General features: G+C 37.0%; 1 protein-coding gene across 7 annotated transcripts in view; it reads right to left on the bottom strand.

Annotated features, from left to right (window-relative positions):
• CEP128 (centrosomal protein 128) overlaps positions 1-24520 on the bottom strand; it is a 133161-nt gene that overhangs the window by 22478 nt on the left and 86163 nt on the right. For all 7 annotated transcript variants that reach the window (XM_027779216.2, XM_055807732.1, XM_055807747.1 and 4 more), the window contains 2 exons: positions 18271-18320; positions 12060-12083 (listed from right to left, as the gene is read on the bottom strand). In XM_027779216.2, coding sequence (XP_027635017.1) covers positions 12060-12083; positions 18271-18320 — 74 coding nt within the window. The remainder of the gene's footprint in view (positions 1-12059; positions 12084-18270; positions 18321-24520) is intronic.

Genomic DNA, 24520 nt, shown 5'->3' with positions numbered 1-24520 from the left:
CAATGTTGACCACTGACCATGGCAAATGCTGGAAAAAGCCTGGAAGGACAGAAAAGCGCATACTTGTGCTGACTTCCACTGAACAAAGTAAGGCAAATCACTTGCAAAACTCAGTCAGAATTAATAAAAGGTTATTTCTTCTAACAAAGAAAACAGTACTTTCTTCTTTCGCACCTGCTGCATGAGAAAGGAAGGAGGTTTCACGTTCCACTAGCTGTGTTTAGAGCAAAACTAATTTATTGTGTTATCTTCATAAGAATTCTTGTATTTTAATGTGTAATTTAATTTGCAATCACATTTTTTTTACTTGCAAAAATCCCCCAGGAAGATTTTTATAAGGAGGAAAAAAAAAAAAATATTACTTTTCCTGTAACTTATCTGGTTCTTTACCAGAAAGAATTACAGAACTTACAGTTACATATTAATAATGTGTAAAATGGGTTCTTCTTCGTACTTTTAGGATGCAATTAGGCCGGAGGCCTAGATATTGCATTTAAAGTGTTTTTCACAGATTATAGGGTAGAAATGATTTTATAGCTATAATATACTTCTTTTTTTTTTTTTAAATGCTACTATACATCTCTCCTTGGAAGCAAAATTGCCTAGAGGTATCTATCAATCTCTAATGTTTTCCTCTCATAAGTATCAGCCTTTTCACTTTTACCACAGTAAAGAGGTATTCATTCATATTTCATGCTTCATTTCCAATGGCCTTATGTTCATCAAAGCATTGATTTTCCACTCCATTAATTTATGGTGAGATGCAATGTTTGCTGCTGCTTTCAGAGTAGCCCCTGGTACTGGTCTGCACGTGTGTTTCTAAGGCTGGGAAAGAGAGACAACAGACCAAAGCAATCCAGTCTTAACTATATGTGAAACAAAATCCCAAATCCTAATGTTCGGCAGTCATCCTAGGATCACACAGATCTGGTGGACACATGCCCACAATGTTTCTTTTACTTTGAACACCAACAACTCCCCTATCCCTTCAGAAATAAAATCCTCCCTCCCAGGAAAGAACACCAAAATCATAACACCCCTCAATCGCTCTTCTTGGTCCAGCAATAAATTAAACTATAAACATTTTAAGCTTATGGTATATATGACCTAACAGATATTGCTGAAGTATTTTACTTACAAACTGCAGAAAAACACACATTTGAGATGTCACACAGAGTTGAAATGAAATTGCCTGGGACACAGGACACATTTAATGGTGTGGCTCCCCAGCATCCTATAAAGCATATTCAATTTACAGCAAACTTTTTTCCCAACTACAAAGATTTTTGCTTCCCCCCTGCCCTGTTTTAATAAAAATGACCTGTGATCTGTTTTCAGCACAAAAGGAACTCAGGCCCCAAGTGTAAGCCCATGCCTTAAGCCATCCCATTTTTCAATTCTTTCTCTAAATTCTAATGCCAAGACCTCATGTCAACACTGTCTGTAAATGGAGTTAAGATGCTCATCATCTGTTCTCCCCAAGTATTTCCTACATATATATACACACACCCTCTCTATATACATATACATACACACCTCCTACATATAATATACTCTTCTTTTTGGTGTTTTTTTTGGGGGGTGGGGGGGTGGGGTGGCAATATCAGCTGTGCCTCAGTTTGCCCTCATTAGTCACATTATTAAATGTAATCTTGAAAGCAGACCACCAGCCTTTGGGCTATATGCATACTCAGCCCTTGGTTTTTTGGTTTCATCAAGAATCCAGTGGATAAAGGATGATACAAGTTACTTGAATTTCTGAAAGGTTTTTCTAGATTCCTAAATTTAAACTTAAATTCATACACAAAATGATGGGCTCTAAGTTAACCGTTACTGCTCAGGAAGCAGATCATGGGGTAATGATAGGTATTTCCAAGAACTTGCTAACTCAAGTGCTCAACATCCACGAGAAAAGCAAAATAAACACTGGATATAATTTGGAAAGGAAAAAAAAAAGCCAAACAGCATAATTATTCCTGAACATGAATCTACAGTGTGCTTACATCTTGACTACTGAGTGCAGCTGTGGACCTCTATTTCAGAATAGGAACAAGGAAAGGTCAGAGAAGAGCAATAGGAACGATCAAAGCCATGGAGCACTGTTTCCATCTAAGAAATTATTAAATACAATGATTCAAAACACCAGGATTCTTCAGCCAGGAAGACAGATGCCTGAGGGGAAAAATGACCAATTTGCCTAAAACCAGAAGTCACAGAACGACAGAAAATTTTATATGGGTTTAAGCAGAAAACTGGGTGAGTTCATGAGTGATAAAGACCATGGAAGGGTTCCAAATTCACAGAAACTACATCTAAATTTGGAAGTCTCTGAGCTTGGAATGGTTGGAATCAGAATGAATGAGTGGGAAACAATATATACATCAGTCCTGTTCATACACCCTTCCCCAAGCATTTCATTTTGGCCATTGTTGCAATGACTATAGCTGGGCTAGATTGACCTTTGGTCTTAACCAGAACGGTTCCTTTTATATTCTAAAATTCTCCCAGTCTTCTGAGCAGTTTGTGAAGATCTGAATAAGATAACTCACATACTAACATTTTCAGGGACAGAAATGTGTGCCTTCTCATAAAGCCAATGAAAAGAATGGTACTGATGTGAAAATAAAAACAGAAAAATAAAAAAAAAAACCAAGTTCGTTAGAGGAAATTCAATAAAGAAGACTGCAACAAAAGAATATGTTGAAGAATGGGAGGGAAAGGTGATGAAAGAGCTTTTAGTTGGCCCACAGAATTAGTCTGGTAATTTAATGAAATGCACAGCAACCTTCTCAATGTGGATCAAATGCCATACTTGTATCATTAATGACTACACTCTATTATATTAAAAGAGGTGGATTTAGCTGCACAGATAAAATGCGAAAAAGGATGCTAGAAGCACCTGACATCGAGGGCAATTAAGTACTGTTAATTTCTTTCCCAGAAATTGGAAAGCTGTGTGCCATAATGCATACAAATAATCCTAAAGAGAGCAATCACATCTGCCTGCTCATTGTTTAACAGGGAACAGGAGGTACTGACACAGGGCACTGATGGTACCGATAAGAGGACGAAACCCCGACTGCACTGACTGGAGCAGTATTAATGGTATTTTACTTAACAGAAGTCTCTTCCATAGAGTGAGTGCTATTAACCTTTCTGTTTTTAAAATAAAGGTTATTTACTTTGAAAAGGGGCGTTTCTGTTTTCACAGAGCACGATAAAACAAATTACTCATTTTCCATGACTTCACACGAACACTTTGATGTTTAAACTGCCTGTGAGCAGTTAATCCTCCTATACTGATGTTTTCTTGGTGATAGACAGTTTCACGCTGTCTCAAGAGACAGATCCAAATCAAAATCAGACACACATTTTATTTTTAGTCTCAAAGCTGCAATGCTAAATGCAAATAAATCAAAGCAGGTTTGTATATAGTTCTCCTAAAGTTTGCCTTTATAGAGGATATACTGAAAACATATAAACCAGAAACCAAACTCCATTGACTTTCAAGTACAGTGCTTTTCTGAGGCAGGTGAAATCAAATGGCTATCTGTGTTACACAGATATTCTTGAAAATCGGAGCTGACTTAAGTACCAGTTAGCTAATCCCCAAAGAATAACCCTGAAAAGATTAAATGCAACTGTAATTTTAACTGACTGCAATGCATGTCAGCAGGCAGTTACTCACAATTCAGATGAAGGATGTAATGTTAAAGGTGACCTACCACGACTTCTGTTTTAAATGGCCTTAGCATGTAGAAACACTTAAACAGCAAGAATGGGATGCACCCAGCATGTCTAAAGGTATCCCCCTTGCTTTCCCTGTCAACATCTGTAAATCTAGGCATCGTCAGCTTCCGTCTCCAGCACTAGGCTCACAGAGCATACGCTCTTCATTTACACACGGTGTAGTTCTACTTCAGAGCCCTGAGGTTCTCTGCTGACTTTCACATGCCAGGCAAATTCCATGATAGCTGGGACATTCTGTGGCATACATCACATGTACGGAAGGAAAAGAAAACAAAATTATATTTTGGATCTTTATGTTCCGTGTATACTGGTACTTCAATTAAACCTGTGTTTTGATGATTTCAGCATATCAAGAGATCAATTTACCCTTACAAAGACAGGAAACACATAGGAACTTACCAAGTTACACAACATGCAGGTCAATTGGCATTTTCTCCTATACTACCTTGTTTCAAAGTTTTAACCAGTACAATTTTTGGTTTTAAGCAAAACCTACACTTACACTAATGAAAACGAAAGACCTTTGTTAAGCATTGCAAATGTCAAACTAACTGAACTTTAACTTTAACAGACCCCAGCTGTTTTTGCGTGGGGCGGACCACACTTTCATTAAGAGAGCTTCATGGATGCTTCCTTCCCAGTTTGCAATGACATGGGCCATCTCTTCTCTCAGTCATGAGCACATAACATCCCTGTAGTGGTAACTACAGGAATTGTTTACATGGGAAAATATTAGGGAAATGTCTCATGAATTTTTAGTTGTTTGATGCATACTAGCAGCTGGAAATGTGGAGGAGGCAGTGCTGTCTTTTGGCAAGCCAGCTCTCCGTGAATCACCAGCTAGTAGTGCTCTGAATACTACTGGGGGTCCACAGGACCAGTTTTTGAAAATCTATTCTTCATCGTCTACTAAGCTTTGGATCAAAGACATCCAGACATAATTACAGGAAACTAAAAGAAATATAACACAAGAGGCAGAGTCTGTAAAGTAAAGCAATGTTAGTGGACACACATTCTTAAATTAAAGGTATAAAGACTTCCTTGTCATTCATTCATGAATGACATCTTCAACTTTATGAAGCTTTGCAGGCTAAAAATCTTTACATATACTTTTTGCTAATGGTTGGTATGCTAGTAGTTCCTCGACCCTTCCAGAAAGCATTACAAAAATACAATTGATGCAGCCTTCATGGGAAAATGGAAATATCTTTCAGTTTTACAACTGACAAAAATAGAAATACAAAGAGAAGTGATTGAACCAAGGATTCACAGCAAACCAGCCTCAGAGTAGGAAAAAAATTTTCATAATTTGTCTTATAAATTTCCCCATTTTAATCAAAAGATGCACAACAATGACAGAAAAAAATCAATAGCATCAATAGGTGCAATTGATGCCTGTGTTCCTAAGGTTATAATTTGATCAAATATAAACCACTTAAATGTAAAATGAAGGACCTGGCAGGACATTAGGAACATTCTGGCCAATAGTCCACTGTCAAACAAATTTTTAACTTGTTTTGTGATATATAAAACAAAAAAGCATGCTTTATCACATATATCTATGTCTTATTTGTCAAGTTCTAAGCATCCTGTATTCTGCGGAAGAATTCATAGACACACATGCCACAGATGAAAGACCATTTCTATGAGAATCCTACAGATGGAACACACAGGATCACTCCTTAAATATATTTACATACATATACATACTATGCTGAAAAAAATGAATGTGAAGACCGCTGTATATTACTACTCCTAGTCAAACTAAGAGAAATAACTTCAGATATATAAAGAACTAGTTTTTGTAATAAAGATTTATCCTGAGTTTTTAACTTTCTCTAATGGATAACTGAGAGGATTTTGGTTTATTAAAATCTGGAAAAAATGTTCAGTATTTGCAACATGTGGAACACATCTTCACATGTTGAAAGGAGCTTTCTACTTAGAGAACGTAAGGGCAGCCTTAGGAGGAGTGTTGCCAGCAGGTCAAGGGAGGTGATCCTTCTCCTCTAGTCAGCCGTGGTGAGACACATCTGGAGCGCTGGGTCCAGTTTTGGGTTCTCCACGATGAGACACATATACTAGAGACAGCCCAGCAAAGGGCAGCGAACATTCCTTAAGGGACTGGAGCATCTCTCCCATGAGGAAAGGCTGAGACAGGCGGGGATTGTTTAGCCAGGGGAAGAGAAGGCTCAGGGAGATCTCACCCACATGTACAAATATCTTAAGGGAGGGGTGTGAAGAGGAAGCGAGGCTCTTCTCAGCGGTGCCCAGTGCCAGGACAAGAGGCAATGCACAAACTAAAACACCGGAGGTTCCATCTGAACATAGGAAAAACCTTTTCACTGTGAGGGTGAACAAGCACTGGCACAGGCTGCCCAGGAAGGTTGTGGAATCTCTGACCTTGGAAATATCCAAAACCCACTTGGGCACAGTCCTGGGCAACTGGCCCTGGGCAACCCTGCTTGAGCCTGGGGGGGGGGGGGGGGCTTCCAACCTCAACCACTTTGTGATTCTGTAATGTATTATATTACTGATATCACTGTTGGAGAAACTATAAAGTTATTAGACCAAGTTGTTAGACATGCACCGTTTTATGTATAAAACGGCCATCCTGACAGCCAAGCAACAAGCAGTTTAACACAATTTACAGAGTAACCTACATCTTGTAACCTGCCTCTTACAAGCAATTTAGCAATAAATTCTTAGGCCAATATTTTAAATATTCTTTAATAAATACACAGTGAGATATTATTGATTAAGCTTATCTGTAAATTTAGTATTCAAAGCCTCAACGCAATATATATATATTTGTAACAATATGTTACTACTTACATTAATTCAGTAATTCGTTTTTGCAAAATAGTGAAAAAAAATTTTAATAGAGAGTAATTTAAACATAATGCTATAAATCAGGGTTTGATGGAAGGGGAATTAGAGTGGCGACATTAGAAATATACATAGATATGTTTAGTTTGTGGACCTTGTGCAAGTACGCAGCCTTAAATGAAATCCATGAATCAGAACAGTTGTGCAGAATATTATAAAGCTATTTTAGCATTTTTGGTTCCCACTCTAAATCTCAGGATTAGCCAGAAAGTGAGAAATAAGCATGAATGGGAAAGAAAGGCAATTATTACAGATCCATACTCTTAAGAGCTAAATAAATCCTTTCACAGCAAAAAAATACCATAATGTTGGTGGAAGAAAACTAGAGGTGGCTGTATTAGCAAAAAGCTAAAAGAACAAGTAAAGCACTAAACAGCTGGGGGCAGAGGATGGATAAGCGGCGGGGTGTATTCAGCAAGAGCCAGAGGTATGTGGGGGAGAAGGCAACATCAAGGAGGAAGGGAAGGCGAAGGTGAGCATCGGGAGAAAGGAAACAGCTGGCTGCAAGCACCAGGCAGCAGAAGTCGCTGGGTGGGAGTGAGCGAAGGAAGGACTCTGGGAACCTTGGGAAAGTTCTCCACCCCCAGCGAAGGGAAGGGACACACTGGCTCGCTGATGAAAGGAAAGGAAAGGGCGAGGCAGGCAGGACAGAGGATCTCAGGCTGCTGCTCCTCTCCCGGTCATTTTTATAAGATCAAAGAATGGCTGTGTTCTAGGAGCACCAGAAGGCCTTTGATGTAATGGTAGTTTTGGCAAGACACTACAGAAGCAAACCAAGGGGAGAAGAAAGCATTAACCCCTAGATTCAAGATTTCCTAAACATTCATACATACAAAGTATCACGAAGGGATCTCAAGAGCTACCAGCAAGATTTCCTTATTGATGGAAGGCACACCGAGCACCGTGGGCGAGCACCCTAGGATGTATGGTGTCAGGCAGTCGCGTAATCTTTCTGTGAAATGTGCTGGGCATTGCCACCCTTCCCATTCTTTTAAATTGGGTGATAAATCAGAAAAGCAATGCAAATTTGAGCCTGCTACCGGAGTAGAAGAATCTCATCGATTTTATATTGCTGAGTATGTGCAGACAGAAATTTGTTTGACTGGTATTCATAACCTTACTTTCATGAATATAAAATATGAGTTACAATAAAATACAGAAGTGTTCATAGTGAAAAGGAAATTCATATTAAATAACAATTTTGCAGAATACTTACAGCTTTACTGGAGTTAACCTAGATTTATGACATTGTAACAAAAAGTTGAATCATGTCCAGATAAGTCTGATCCAAGTATTCTAAGGAAGTGGTAACTTCACTCCTGGGTTCTCTACTGAAAGCAGCAAGCTGTCTCATTGATCAAAGGATGCAGAATGCATGCATTCACTGGAATAGCTTCAGGACATGGTTATTTCAAGTTAAATTTCCCAGTCTTTTATGTCAGACTAATACTACTAAGGCAGAGGAATCCAACTGGCAGCTTATGCTCACAAACACGATGTAGTTTACAGAAACCCACAAAAGTCACAGGCATGGCACAGCAGCAGCTTGCACCTACACAACGCACCCTGAGCTCTTCATGAGAACTAGATACACTTCCCTTTGCAGCTGCAGCTGAGAGTACGATACAGACTTTGTCCCAAGAAAACCATACAACTTTGTCGACAAATAACATAGAGCCAAATCATTTATGTAAGAATTAAGCCACACTCAAGAATACAATGAATCACCTAATTTAAAGATCAATCATATTCATTCTGGCAAAATATCAGACTACATAATTGATTACTATGTAATCAGGAAAATTACTTGTTAGCAGCTATGTAGTAATTAAATTCAATTTATTAAACAGCATTAAACCAAAAAGAGCCAAACAAAACACATAATCTCTACGTACTCAAAACCTCAGATTTGCCTGTACTTGTTACTCCCCTGGCACTTCTCACAAGTTGAAGGATTATTCTAGAACACACTTTGGTTCTTCAGATCCTTTTATACCCACTAGTGAGTCTAAGTTTTCCTGTTCTTCCTTCTTACCTTCCAGCTTCTACTCCTGTCCTTTCAGGAGCAAGTGGCGTACCTATCTACTGACTCATACTGCAGAACTGATCCAACTGAAGATGAGCCAAAAAATACAAAAGCTTCATGTGACAGGTACACTACTGGTTCTTGGGTTCCTTAAGGGAGTGACCAGACCAGGTGCCACGTCCTAAGGGAGGATGGTAACACAGCACTTTCCTTGGGAACCAAGCGAGTTGGGTAAGGAAAAAGAAGATCCAAGAAACTGTCGGGTATAGCAGACAGGATGAGTCATGGGCAGGAGATGGAGCTTCCAGCTCAGGCTGCTGGGAGGAGAAGGAGCTGGCAGTGCTCAGAGATGATGCAAGGGAACCCCCTAGTTTGTGCAACTCACAAAACCACTGAGATTAAGTTAGGCCTGGAAAGTTTATTCACCCAGAGCTCTGAAAAGAATCTGCTGGGTTCCTTTGCATTTCTTTCCCAATTTTTTTTCTTTTCTGAAGTTGCCAAGTTCATCATGTGGCTACTACAACAATTTTACTGGCAAGTGCAGGAAGCAGAAATGAGTAGATTGTAGAGAACGGGAGGAGAGTGGGCTGCCAAATATACCTCTCAAAATCCCTACATGTACACAGTTTTCAGGTCACTGCCTAAACCAGTTTGTTTAGGTTAAAATCTTAATCTAAAGGTTTTTAAAAAAATGCACTTATTCTTAGATGTATGTCTTTTCTGTTGCATAAAAAGGCATGTGCAAGGTAGAAACAATTTGAAAAGTGGCTGCAAGAGTCTTCACACTTGTGGCAAATCTCAGAGTTCTGCACTGAACATCTATTCCTGTGCAGAGCAAGTTCCTCCCAGTATTAGGCAGGATAAGAATACCGTAGAGGAAAATGCAGATGAGATTCCTAATCCAGCCATCCTGTGGTCTCAGTTTAAAAACAGCTCTGGAGAGTTGATGCTTTCTTATGCAATTTTTACAGCCTCTGTGTGTGTGTGTTCCAGCTTTTCCCCTCTTGCCCCTTTTTGTATTTTAATTTAGTGAATCTCACAAACTGCCACCTTTCTGTCAAAACTCCCCTAAGAAAATGCTTTTTCCACACAACAAACTTTTTTTTTTCACTAAGTATTCTTATGTTATAGAATATATGTATTCTATATGTTTTTATTACATTTATTACATTTATTACATTTATTACATTTCCATCCTCTATAGCCTGAATCAAGTCACAAAATGTGTGACCGGTTGTATTTTTTTGATGTTGCACTCTGAGCACTCAAATAAGACATAAGAAAATTATACAAATATATGAGTAGCATAACTGTTACATACTCATTGTTATAAATGCTGCAGAAATATACAGCCATGTTGACATACACACTATAAATGTAAGGATTCTTAGGGATCCTTTAAATGGCAAGCCTCATTAATTTTTTTGCTTAAGGGCTTTTCTGTCATAGCTCATCCTGACACATTCAGACTGTGCATTACTCTGTGTATTTTCTTTTTAAGATCAGTGAAGGGGGGAAGGGAGGAGAGAGAGAGAGAACGTTATTATTTTCAGAACTGAAACAGAGATATAAAGGTCAGAATCACTAAAAGTATTCGCTGTCAAGTATCTAACATCCAACTTTTGAGTTTACTTAGTAATACACACAGCTGGAGCTCCCACTGAATACAGCTATTACTAAAACTCCGCATTTCTGAAAATCAGGCCTCAAAAGTCACAAAGTCAGATACCCAGAAAATGAGGAACACAAAGCAATTAACAGTCTGTGAATAATTTAAGTGACTTGCCTGATATCAGAGAGGAACTTTATGGCAAAAGTAAAACTAGTGCCTTGGGAGCATTCAACAGCCTCAGCGATGACCATACTTTTCTTGCCTGCAATCTCAGGGCTTAACATTACACCTTCTCCAACGGCAGCAATAACAAAAGCAGTGATTGATTTCAAGCTCTAGGATTTAGCACCACAGATTCATTCAGGTGTTACCTCTCAACTTGCATTAAGAAAGAAAATCATATTTTACTGATGAAGATGATCCGCTTCCTCTTCTATCTGAACAATAACTTACAAATCTTCTTTCTTCAAGTAGGAGACATTAAAAGTAGAAAAAGTGGAAAGGCTCCAGAAAAAATAGAGGCAAACATCGCCACAAAATATGGATTGAATTTGCATGATGTGCTGTTTGCAAGCAATTACCCTCTGCCTGTGTCAAAACGACTCTGGGAGCAGAACGGACAGGGCATTTGCAGGGAGTTTAACTCATGGTTCGTGAGAAACAGAAGGCAGTGGATGCATGCCTGACTGGTTGTCATGTAAGCAAACCATGAATAAGAGATGTTCCTGAAGAGAACTAATGTCCTGGCAACACTTTACACCCACAGAGCACTCTGTGAAGTGCCAGGACACTGAATTTCAGCATTAGCTCCCTACTCCCACAGGGCAGGACTTCCAGCACTGCGCTCTGATTTACAAAGGGCCTTTTATGTGTGAATGCAAGCATTTTTTTAACATATTGAATGTATTTTAAATATATTTTTGAAATTGGAAGCTGTTTTCAGAGATGCACAGACAACCAGGAAGGATAAAATAATAATTTGCACAAGCACATTTAAAAAGCTTATATTTGCAGCCTTCGTACTGTCTCGGTACTGTTTTCTTTAGATGAAATTTTCTGGACTTCCAATAAAAAGAAACAATGGACCTGATACATATTACCATGTGATGTCTTACTGAACATTCCTACATAAGAGGAAAGAAGCATGGTACAGAAATGCTACGGCAAGCTCATACCCATCCCAGCTATTCCACCCGACAGGCTTACTAGCTTGGGACATCTGGATAATCCAGCTGCGTTCATGGCATGTATATGCACAAAGGCTTTTGTCCTTCCAAATTAATATCTCATTAAATTATAGCAATTAATCATCAAAATGGTATTCCTTCATGCTTTTATTTGCGGTGTTGACGTGGGCAGATTGTGTCTCTACATCCCAGCACAAATATGTAAAAAGCACACTTAACAGTCACTGAAATGATTAGACCTATTACACAAACCCCAACCATCAGAGGTGTTCGCAGTAGGAAAATAGCATCCTTTGTATGGCTCAAATCTACAACATTTCTCTTCCCAGGGATGGGATGAGGATTAAACTGTATAGAAAACCTGCCACATTACACTGTATTTCATTTAATTGGTGCTCAAATACTGTAGTAAAAACCTACACAGAAAGGTGCAGCGTAAAATTATCACATCTTCTCTTAGAAGTAAAATGACAGTTAAAACCCCATAACCGCAATCTTTCTTTTTAAAGTACATAAAAATAATATTTTCCATCATTTAGAACAATAATCAGCAATGTCATTGTGATTGGTTTGGAAATTAATTTAAGAAACTTACCACTTCTAAGGCCATAATACGTTCCTAAAAATAAAGTACAAGATCCCATTAGAAAGTAAATAATATAAATGCAACTGAAGTTGAACAATGATGAAAAGGATTAATTTTGGTTTTTTGCTGGTCAGATGCATGGTATTTTGCAAAAAAACTCACTGAATAGGAACTGCTGTACTTAATCGGACCTTTGACTCATTTATCATACTATCTTACTTAGAAATTTGTTCCAAAGAAAAGTCCCAGAAACAAGAAAAGAAAGAATTTGAAAAAAAATATTCCATGATATTTTTTTTTATTTGAATTGATTTTTTTCAAATAGTACCTTTAGATTTTCAGTATCATTGATTTTACTCTCATGTATCCCAAAGTTTGATTTCTTTTTTCTATCATCCGTGACTGTAATTCTAGCATGTTTTGGAGTTCATGTCATGTTAGCATCTGGTTTAGTTTTCTTTTAGGCATTTCCTTAGAAAACTAAAAAGTAAATTCCATATCATTATTCTGTTATCCAGAAATAGCTCTGAAGAATGTTTTATTAATAACAAGATGACGTTAGTCAAAGCCTAATGTCAGGCAAAAATAAAATGCAGATAAAATAAACTTGTGCAGTTTTAATCCAGCACAAAATCCAAAGCACCCAGAATTTATGTTTACTGTGTATACTTTAACATTCTGTTTCCATCTAGAGTATCTTCGAGGAAAATATTAAGCTAGTAAAAATCCAGATCATGTACTCTGGCACTAGGTCCTAACGAGTTATGATATTTTAAGTAATCTGCAAAAACACACATTCAACTGTTTAGGTGAGCCCACATTTAGAGTGTTGACCATTAAGACATTACAGGGACTCTTACCTTGCTCAAATATTATCTTTTTGAAAGTATGGGAGAGTATTTTTATTTTTTTCCTTTCTGTTTGATTAGGCTAAGAACCCTTACAGGTTTTCCTGTTCTATCCTTCCCTAACAGGTAAAAATGATTGCAGTAATCTGGATTTATTCCTGCAGCATCCAAAGACCATCAGACAAGTCTGAACTGACTTCACTATTTTGGTAGCAACAGGTACATTAAAAATTTCTTACACTAGAAAAGAGTTCTTGCCATTTGCAAGAATGTGAAAGTCTTTTTCAACTTTTTTTAAGACTAGGTGGAAATGAGTTACAGACACTTGTAGAATTATTACTTCTTAGAAAAACTTTAAAATAATGGTTATGTTTACTAACTGAATGAATGTACGTATTTGTGTAAAAAACAGTATTTACATATTGTGTACTTAAATATTTTTGTGAACCCATTGTCTTTTGTATTACTAGAGTGCTAACTTTTACTCATATAATTTGAAGAGGACACAGTTTAGCTGAGTGAAATATTTAAAGCCTATTCTCCCAAAGGTGTTTGGGGTACAAATGAGGTTAGTTTTCATCAGCTGCCTGCAATACTTGCAACTGACTAAAATTCTAAACCATAGGCAGAAGTGAGACAATATACTCTAAGAAAAATAACTGCATCAAGTGAGGCTGAAAAAAGATAAAGAAATAAAATAGTGGCTGGAAAAGACTGATTGATTCTGAAGACGTACAAAAAGCAAGCAGACCATTCAGGAAAGTATGCACAAGGAAATATCTAAAGGGAAAACAGGAATGTACACAAAATAAGTTGAACAGAAATCTAATACACTACCAAAATACAACTGTTGAAAGAAAAAAAGCTAACATTTTGCCTGTAGTGGATGCAACTAAACTGGTTGATGTTAGAACTGCATACACAGTGGTTCGAAACTCCCTGTGCATAAACCAATGATAAATAATAAAACAAATGTACAGAGAGGGGAAAAAAATGTACCCCTCTAATCACATTCAGTTATAGGACTCAATCAAAGTAGAGAGTTTTTCAAAAAATAAGACAAAATTTAAACTTGCAATTTTTAAAGTTTTTTTTTAAAAAAAACAAACAACAAAATGGGGAATCATAGAATAGATTCATAGAATCATTTAGGTTGGAAAAGATCTTTAAGATCGTCAAGTCCAACTGTTAGATGATCATACTGTTAATGGTAGGAATCAAAAAACCCAGATATATGTCTCAGATTTCCTATAGACTTATTTCACGTATGTTTTAGTTTTTTATTAGTAAACCCAGGATAATATGAAGCTCTAGAATACTAAACTTTGACATGTCTGCAAAAAAAAAAAAGTTTGCTTAGTACTCGTCACAATGCATGGTAGTTGGGGATTCCAACTACAGTGTTGCATAAGCAAAAGCTTTCTGACAAAAAAATGTTTGTGAAATTCAGTAAAGGTAGTGTATTAAATATTAAAGATTTTATTCTTTCTTGGAAGCAGGTCTGAGATATAAACTGAGTATTTCAGCACATTAGAACAAACTTATGGTAGAAAAAAAAAACGTGAAAAACTCAAAAATATTTATTTTGAGATGCTCTGTCCTCCATAAAATTGCAGTGGCTGTTACACAACCTCTTGTTTATTTAAAGATTCTGCAACAAACCCCAAACTCATGACTATAAAAAATGGTGTGTACAGATCCCATAAATATGTGGCGACGGTGAACAGCAGTTCAGATATAAATTTCTTCAGTTAAAAATAAATACTTTGCAAACAAATGTCGTAGAGTGAATGTATTAGTAGGATGAATGGTAGAATAAGTGTTTTCAACATGACTCATTAAAATAAAGGCACATGATCTAGCAGCCAAATTCTAAAAACTGAATAAACTCTTACAATCTCAGCAGATAACTTTCTGAAGACCAGCATGTGACCAATTAGGAAATTTACCATGGATAATTTATACATTATCAATATATTTTCAAAATAAGATTCAGTATTTTAATATTTTTTAATTTACATTAGCATGCCACTAATTCCAAAGCAAATGAAAATGGCTTCTAAACGTTTTCCCAGAGAACATCCATACAGTTGAATATTGCAATTATCTATACATATTGTTTTCACGAATGCATTTTTTTGTACCATGGAACAGTTTTCACAAAAAAGAAAGATTAAAACCTTCTAATTAGAGCCTTTTTTCTTCCAACTAAGTAAGAAGTGAGGTTATATTCTTGAAGTGCCTATCAAAGGGAATGTAGAAAGTGATCTAGCCTCTTCACAAGCTAAAAATTGTATTATGATGAGTGCACGTGTTAACAGCAGAGAACAAGCATATGTTCTATGTCCTTATAAACAATATTTAGAACATATATGAACTCTCATATATAACCGCATAAACTCATATAAATTTAGGTATAACATAGAAACTTTAGTCAAAAGTATGCAAAAAGTTCAAAATGAAAAACAAGAATACAGTGATGTCACCCAAAGCGTCAGCCTCCTAGCTCTCAAAATACCCTGTCCTGTATCAACCAACCACGTATACTACATATAGTTTTCATCTTGACACATAATATAAGATGAGTCAGGCTCACACAAAAAGATGTGGCTATTAAGATTCTTACCCTCTACCTAATGAAGTATTATTTTATCTTCATCATGCCAGTTGCAGTCCAACATATTCCCTGACTAGAGGAAGACGTGAAAATTACTAGCCCAATATTTCCAGAAGTAATCATCATAAAACATTTTTTGTCTGTCATTTGTGGTTTTCAACTGATGGCGTTGTAGAAGCACTAGTTGTACTTGATTCCAATGATTACTAACAAGAGGTGCTCTTTGTGGCCCCTCAAAAACCGAACAAACTACAAAGCATAAAAAACCATACACCCTTAGCACTGGGGAATGTTATTCTTACTTGCTTCAAAGACATGGCAAAGAAACTCTGGGATCCCCAGTCATCATTTCCCCACTAATCTCCAACAGATTTCCTCATGTGTCTGGCTTTTCTAAGACTACGGTCAGCATTCACGGCTCCAGTAACGAGTCCTACAGCCACGATAACCTGACTGCTTACAACTGTCTGTCCATCATCCAAACTGCACAGCCCTTCTGTCTGCCTGTTCCCTGAACATGGTTTACACATGGGGTTTGCTTAGACTGCAAACAAAATGCATCAAGTATTAGCTTACTACATATAATACTCTGTGTACATTAAGATAGATACCAAAACATGTAGACAAAAAACCCAACAACAATCAACATAGTCCTTGGTTCAGCAGAAACCAGGTCGTCTGAGTAGGACTAACGCCACAGGAAACCTATCCAAGGACTGTAGGCCTTGGGGGCAAAGAATACTATTTTATTTGCTACTGGTCCTTAATTTGACAAACAATCACCTTCTAGCAATCTGCTTCAATGAAAGCATTAATACGCTATAACCAACTATACACATGCTTTGCTGAACTGGGGCTCAGAAGAAACAAATATTCCATACCACCTGGTTAACAAAAGGGTAAGTGTGCCAGGAAATTCCATATTCAAAGAAACTCTCACTTTCCTCTTGCTTCCTGTGCTTTATATATCGAGATGCAACAGGTTGGGGAGATTCAGTCAGGAGGACACGCAGTTGGTTTTCACAACTATTTGCTAGCAAAGCTGTACATATTCAGCCACCGCACTTTAGAACACAGCATCACAAGGACAGAGGATCCCAGACCCGGGTACATTTTGAGACATATTGGCTAAGCAGGACATAATACTATCTAGAAAAATAATAGATGGTTTTGCCGAATACTTTGACGGTGAAAGCACTGGCATCTGAAGGAGCAAAAAACTGCTACCAAGCGTTTGAATAAAAAAATAGCAGCCAGAGCAGTACGAGTCACACACTGAAACCAGAACTGCCAGTTAGGGAAGGGCATAAAGCAACTTGATCAGGAACTTGACAGACCATCACTAATACAGGCAAGCACATATATGCCCACAACACACTCTTATGATGCAACTTTCTGCAATATAAAATTACTCCTCATTCAATCAGAAGTAACATCATTAGAACAATTTGTCAACTACAGAGCTTCACATGAAAGCAGATGCAGAATTGCTTCACATGAAAGGAGATCTTTTTACACTGATGTAACTAGATATGCACCTGTGTAAACTGCTTGCGCAGACAAGCGCTCAGCCTTGTTGAACTCGAGCTGCCAGAAAGCCAGGCCAAGATTTTTGTTTGAACAGGAAACAGCTGGATTGGTGTGTTGTGTAACTTGTGGGACTTGCAACTTGTCTCTTCTTACTGGATCAAACTGTTTCTACACTAACTCTTTTGATACCTCTAGCCTGCAAAATGCCTTCTATTTATTATAACAGAAGGGAAGGCTTATCTTCAAACAAACTGCACCGGTCAAAACATAATTTGATTTTCCTTAACAGCTTTATCTTTATTAATTTCCACATAAATGTCCTGCTTCCAGCACACTTCCAGAATGCTGCTTCATTGATACACTCTTCATACTGTACCTAAACTTTGTTTATATTCATGTTGGGTATTGTTTGCTGTAATTTCTTGTTAAAAATTTCTTTTTTGCTTTCTGCATTCTGAAGAATACATACACTATTCTCCCTAAAAATCTCCCAAGCCTCATAATTTAAACATTCCAGCTTGGTTTTGCTTTCCTAGCCATTTTCATTTCAAAAGAGTATGTTTTCTTTGACTGTAATGCTTAAATAATATTCCAAAGCTAATTCTTACTTTCTAAGTGCAAATTTAAAGCGCTTAGCACAAGCAGCTTTAGTGCTAGATGACATACAATGAGGATTTACCATATTGTATCAAGTCCTATCATATATCAGCTGGTCCCTTCTTCCTCAGGAAGGTGATTATGGACATTTAATGTTTCAGAAATTTAAAATACTTAAAGTCTTTTACCTTCAGTTTTATTCAGAGATACAGAAGAAAGCAACACACCCAGAAAATCTCTATTCTACTTCATTGGTTGAGTTAAAGCATTTTTGCAGGTCTGAATGCAGATTTGCACTGCTTTTACTCGCATACAGTTTCAGTGAAGCCGGCAGCATAACACAACAGAATACCTTCGATATACAGTGTGACTTTAAAAGCAGCATTCTTTTCATTGATGGACTAGATTTAATGACTCATAGGAGAAGGCTGACTAATCTTCTCTAATGTGCAGCTTAATTGGCGGGCAGAAACTCAGCAGTGAGTACTAGCTATCAGGGCTGTATTTCGCTGATTATATTTCCAAAGCTGAATTTACGATACAAGGGAGAAATCATAGTGTTGTAATGCAACTTAGTAATTTTAAGGGTGACAAAAAGCGTAGCAAGTTAATTAAATAGAAAGTATACCTGGAGAGCTCCCATTTCTTCCTCTCTTCTGAGGGTCTTCTCTAGTAGCTCTGTAAAATGAAAAATGGAACTTGTAAATTCAACTTTCTGTCAGGCCACAAGATAGCAAAAGTACTGTGTAAAACAGCCAGTGAGTTTTTTGGTTTACAGCTTTCACAACATTCCTTTATAGCTGATTAATTGATGAAGCATGTTAGTAATATGATTTTTTCAAATCATGGGCTGTTGAGATGACTAAAACCCAGCCATAAGACGACACTCTGACTTGGGGGGCGGAGGAGGGGGAAGCGTTCGAGTGCATTCAAATTCACAGAAAAATTGCCTATGCTTAAATCAATCTTTTGGTGTATTTTTAGAATTGAATGAGGAAAAAAAAAAAAAAGAAGAGAGATTCACTCTGAAAATAGATTAAAACAGAAGTATATAATCAAAACTATGCAATTATATATGAGAAATTACTCCAGGTTACTTTTTTATCAGCCAAGTAACATTCCCCTATGGAAATGAGTGTAGACAATTTTGACTATTATCACAATAATTACCTTCCCTCACTAAACCAGAACGATTTCAATAACAGAAATAGCCAGTTCACTGTAATAAACATATTAGAAAATTTTCTTATGGTCTTTACACCATGAAAAGCTAATATCTTGCATTCACTTGTGTGACAATTATATGCATTGGCACATACATGCACTTATGCAACATTTCATGTTAGAAATGAATTTCTGTTAGAGTTCCGTGGGATATATCACATGAGTTGCTTTTCTATTTTATTTCAATCACATATTTTTATGATTAAAATTATGGTTTTGATCAACTGCATCATATTTAGAATTCTGGGAAACCTTTAAAGTTATAACCTCACGGAGAGCAGGGAAAACAAAAAACATGCTGCAGGCTTAGTATTATTTTAACTATCAGAAGCTCACTCGTGAGTTTTGCATGAGAAGAACTAAGCCAGAGACCAACTCTGAATCAAGATATGCTCCAGTTTGCTAGCAATTAGGAAAATTATGAAATTGCCTTGACAAGCTCACAGGACTGAATTCTGACTGTTAATTCCCTCAGCATCCAAGTACAGAACAGCTAACTGAAAGTACCTGTGTATAGTTCCTTAAGAAATAAAGATTACTGATAAATGCAGTTTGGTTATTAAAGAGTAGCTTCAATGATTTACAACAGAAACCACTTAAAATATTCCACTGACATGAATTTCCCTTCTTGCTGTAATTTCTCTCACCTTTTCTTTCTCCTTTCTCTCATTATGAAGCCTCTTGTGAGCACCTTAAGCTGTTACCTCTTTTATCATAGTTCATTATCCATTTCTGACAGCACACAGATTATTTGAGACTTATTTTCAGGCACCAGTCCTTTAAAAAGTGACGTAGAGAACACGTACAAAAACTTCAGTTATTTCTCTCACAAGCAGAGAGATTGACTTGCTGTTCTTTCTCCCTAGCGCCTATGCAGTATTTTCAAATCCTTTTTAAAAATTAATAAAATGACTGTTTCTTCACTTTCTTTTGGCACATCCATGTTTTTCTGGATTATTCTTTGGTATGCTTTTCAGTACAGTCATTCAACTGCCATAAATTACTGGAGTTAAATATGCTGCCATCAACACTAGTTAGTGCAAGAATTTGGGTTTGGAAAGTGGCTGCTCTATATGTTTTCTTTGGTTATATTCCAGTATTGTAACTGAGTCAGTAAAAATGTGTATTGTAATATTAGCTTTTAACAAAAATGAGAAGGGAGGAATAAGTCTATGAGAAAGGGATGGAAAAGAAAGACTCTTCCTCAATCTCCATCTGACGAAAAAAAGATTCTTATGCTTCATTTTGCTTTCCATTCTAAAGCAGTATTTGAGATTCTGTAGTACAGACATGATTGTTCTAAGTGAAAAGAATGTTATTACAAGGTTCTTTTCAAAGACCTTTTATAAATGTAAGGTAAATTGAGCTTATTTCTGCTAATGGCCTCACATTTGAAAGTTCTGCATCTGAAATTAGGGATAGCTAGAATCCATTTACTTTATATCGTACCACTGCCTAAACTGACGGTCCTGCAGGATGTTCATAAAAACGTCCCCAGAAGGGCAGGTAGGTACTGAAGTGGTGTTATTGAACTGGCAGTATATACCTGCTTTACCGAGCCACCCTTTACAACCATATATTTAAGAACCAAGTTCTGCACTTGAACTGATGATTCCACTTAGTACCCCATCTAAAAAAATAGCATGTTTTCTCCAAAGCTAAAGCGAAAAAAAATAATAAAAAAATTAAAGCAACATGTATTAAACAGCTATACAAGAAGTCCCAATAAAACCCAGTATATTGTATCATTCTTTTAAACATTGCTAAGGTCAGAATATCTTTGCTTTTAAACAGAACTGAAAAGTTCTGTTTAATGGGTTTATAATTTGTAAAATACTTCCCATATTTAAGTTCTTGTGTAAACATGTTTTACATATTCAGTGCCGGAAAACAATGTTTCAATAAATTTCAGATAGAGAATGCCTTGTGTCTGTAATATAGCAATGATGGTCACTAGCTCTAGTGGAGGCTCCATTCATTCATCCTGTGAACAGCCCGAGTTTCTCAAATTATAACATTCTTTCCTAAAGGAAGTTGCACAACGGCATGAGTTTTTGCATTTGTGAACAATCCTGCTATAATCATCTTTCAAAGCTTAATGTAACCACAGGGTTCTTGGGTTTTTTTCAAAGCAACGTATCATTATTCTCATGGGGTGCAGAACACATCAATTTATAGATTGTCTAGAAGAATCAGCATTAATCAAAAAGCATTACAAAGCCACCTTCAGGCATCGATGGATCCTCCCAAAAGAAAAATACATGGAAAAAGACAACATGAGACATTACTTTTAGAAATCAACAACTTCCTCTTTTATTTTTACCTCAATATGAAGCTCACAATCGTACAATGAGCTATAAGCTGAAACTATTAAAAAACCCCACAAGTACGTTTCAGTTGTTTAATAATGCTCAAAATCAACAGGAAGTTCAGCATATAGTCTGCAAAATTAGGGTCATACTTCTGTGTAGGTTTTTTTCAAAAAAATTATTTACTGTGGTTAAACTCCAAATCATCTAAGGTTTTATCTCATTTAGCTATGCATCAGTGAACACCAACTCAGTGTCCTTGCCGTTATACAACAGTGGCTTAGATTTATCTGATCAAACTTCCAGGAATAGAGCGGTTATGATTTAAAACATTCCATAAGAGTCGTTATCTTTTGCAGTTTGCCTGATACTGAAACAACATAGCACGTTGCAAAATAGCGCAAATATTAACCTGGAGATGAAGATATTATATTCCATCATAACTTTCACATAAGTCAGGGGGGAAAAAAATATGCAGTTATTCAGGCGGAATTATCGCGCACACACACATCAGTTGTAATTTTCACTGCCAGTGAAAAATATCAGAAAATAGATTTAGAAGCAGATATGACTTGATTAGAATGAGTAAAATACAGCTGTACTATCTTATTTATCTTAGCTAATCCATTAATCTGCCAATAACCAACTAAAATGTTAAAAAAGCAGTTCAACTCCTCCTTTACCTCTGTGCTGGGAGTAACAAAGCTGGGAAGCAGGACATTGATGTTGTATTACTAGGAGCAAGCAACTTCCCGAGAACTTAAATTAAAAATCACAGATTTGAGAAAGAACACTGAATAGCCTTCATTCATTAATAAGTAGGAACTGGATTTTAAATACTGCTTGACCTCCCATTTTAAAAAACAGAAGATAGTGATAGACCACACTCTGCTCCACATTCTGTGAAGACTGATGTGCCAGCAAAAATTCAACACATTGGATCAATACCAGATTTGTATGTTCACCACTAAGAATTTAAATTTGGTACCTGCTAATTCACAAAATTTTCTAGCAAAGGGGAACACACAAATATAGAACTGTACACAAAAGCAGTTGTTATGGTTACAGATATCTAGTCATACAGCCAAAAACCCTAAAAGGTGATTCAGATGACTCTGAAGTTGGCATTTGGAGTTCAATCCAGTTCTGTGTACATAGCTAATGCACTGCAAATATATCCAAGATATCTGCAACCTCCTGGCAGATCTGACTTAAGACTCTGACCCTTCTGAAGCAGCGGCAGATGACACAGGAAACTATATAGCAACTCAAACAGCACACAAAATACTGCTACTGTGTGGCATTAAAACAAGAAATCCAGGTTATTGTCAGAAAAGAATGGATGTTTGGAGAAAATTGCCAATGTTTTTTTGCATCGAGCTAAGAACAGTTCTCCAAAACACGAGCAAGAGCTTTCAGTTATACAGTAGCAAAACTATTTCAGATTTCCCAAAGTTTGCGCCCTAGAAATATAGGTTTTGTGTTACACAAGCATATAGCAAACTCTTAAGAAATCACGTAGACATCCTGATCATATTATCTTTACAGTTGTTTTGATCAAAAGTTGCAGCGTATTTATTTCGAGCCTTTCCTATCGTTCTCACTTCAAATACTCATCCCATGGTTTTCAATCATCGTTTGGGTAAGTTTCCCACGAAGCTGCTGAACAGATACTGCAGCATTCCTGTAGATGCACAAGGCAGCCAAGCAGGTTTCCTTCAAGTCTGAAGGAATTTTTGAGCAGCTGAGTAAACCAGTTTCTCTCAGCTAGAAATCACTTGCACCGCACTTGCACAGCAAAGTTGAATTACATATTATACCACTTACAATTTTCCCTTCACACAATGAATTGGACATTTTTGAGCAGTGAATTAAGCTGTTTCTAACTGAACCAGTTTAAGGAAAACATTTTAGAATAAATATATTCATGGCTAGTAGTGACAGAACACCCACAAGTTCACGCTGTACCTGTGTTGGTAGGATTCTGGTGGCTGGCCTCACAGTACCATGCCAACAGTCATGGTCCAGAAACACTCAATACTACAAGATGTTTCAATGAGGCTGGACCTTTGTACCATCAGGCCAGACACCACAAATCACCCTGGCACTAGAACAACTGAGATACAGCAGTCCCAGGACTTGCTTCAAACTAATTGAAACAATACTTGCCATGCGTGCAAGCCGTTGAAGGCAATTTCTACATAAACACATTATTACCCTAAAAGACCTCTAGAAAAACAGGTGTTTCTTAGAACCTTAATTTTTTGCTACTGTAGAACAAGGCCCATAAATAAGGAGCATTTCAGAATGTGTTTATGTAATCCCAAGCAAGATTTAACAAAATAAATAAATCTCTGAAGTCAAAGGTGATACTGTTTGGATTAAATACCACATACGGAATCTGTAAGATATAGAATACTTCTATCCTGCTCATTTATCCCCACTGCATTCATAGGTTTAGTGAATGAAGATAAAGCATGCGAAATTTCAAAAGTTGGGGGGGGGGTGTCCTGGAATTATGTTCAAGTTTTTAAAAGTTTTTAATAGTTTTTACCTCCAGACTCTACAGTCACTGCATTTTTATTTTATTTGTAGCTTCTGCTAAACATAAGAAGCCTTAAGTGATTTTTAAAGCTGATTAGTTTTCCAATCCATTAGTAAACTGTTATATTAAAATTGAACACATTCCACTATCTTTAAAGATTATAATTCAGTTACCACCACTGCAATCAATGCAAGTGCACATCATCACCACAACTAAAACAGCTGTTTATCTAAATCAATAATTTTCTCATCCACCTGTAAAAAGACCTTCAAACTCAAAGGAACAAGGGATTCCCTTTTCCCATACTCTTTGCCTTCATAAGTTCTAGCAATTTACTAGCTACTGTAGTCTTTAGTAACATGGTCAATATTTCAAAAGAATATACTTTACACAAAACCTTGAAGTTCTTTTTAATGAATTCATTCTTTCAACACCCTTCAGGTATACACTTATTTTTGCTGTGGAACTTCAAAGCAGATTTTTAAATCTACAGTGGTGCATTTGTTTGCAGTAAGCTGAAGCAGTACCCACAATTGTAACAGAGAACGGAAAAAAGGCATCTGAAGCTAAGGGAGAAGGAAACAGTTCACTGCTCAGATCCCCAAAGACTTACCACTACGCAGGAAACATAACATACCGTATTTTCTTACTATCCCCCGAGGCTTAAGCAAGTTTGGTATTTTGTAGCACAACTTTCAAATGTTCACATCTCCAGTGCTGGCCTGGTCTAGCTAATTGCTTTTGGGAAAAGGATAACATATAGAAGGGAAATGTAATCATTTGGGGGGGGGGGGGGGGGG

The sequence above is a fragment of the Falco peregrinus genome, chromosome 1 (assembly GCF_023634155.1).
Source record: "Falco peregrinus isolate bFalPer1 chromosome 1, bFalPer1.pri, whole genome shotgun sequence".
Lineage (NCBI taxonomy): Eukaryota > Metazoa > Chordata > Aves > Falconiformes > Falconidae > Falco > Falco peregrinus.
The sequence above is the reverse complement of the archived record's forward strand: the minus strand, read 5'-3'. Positions and strand labels throughout refer to the sequence as shown.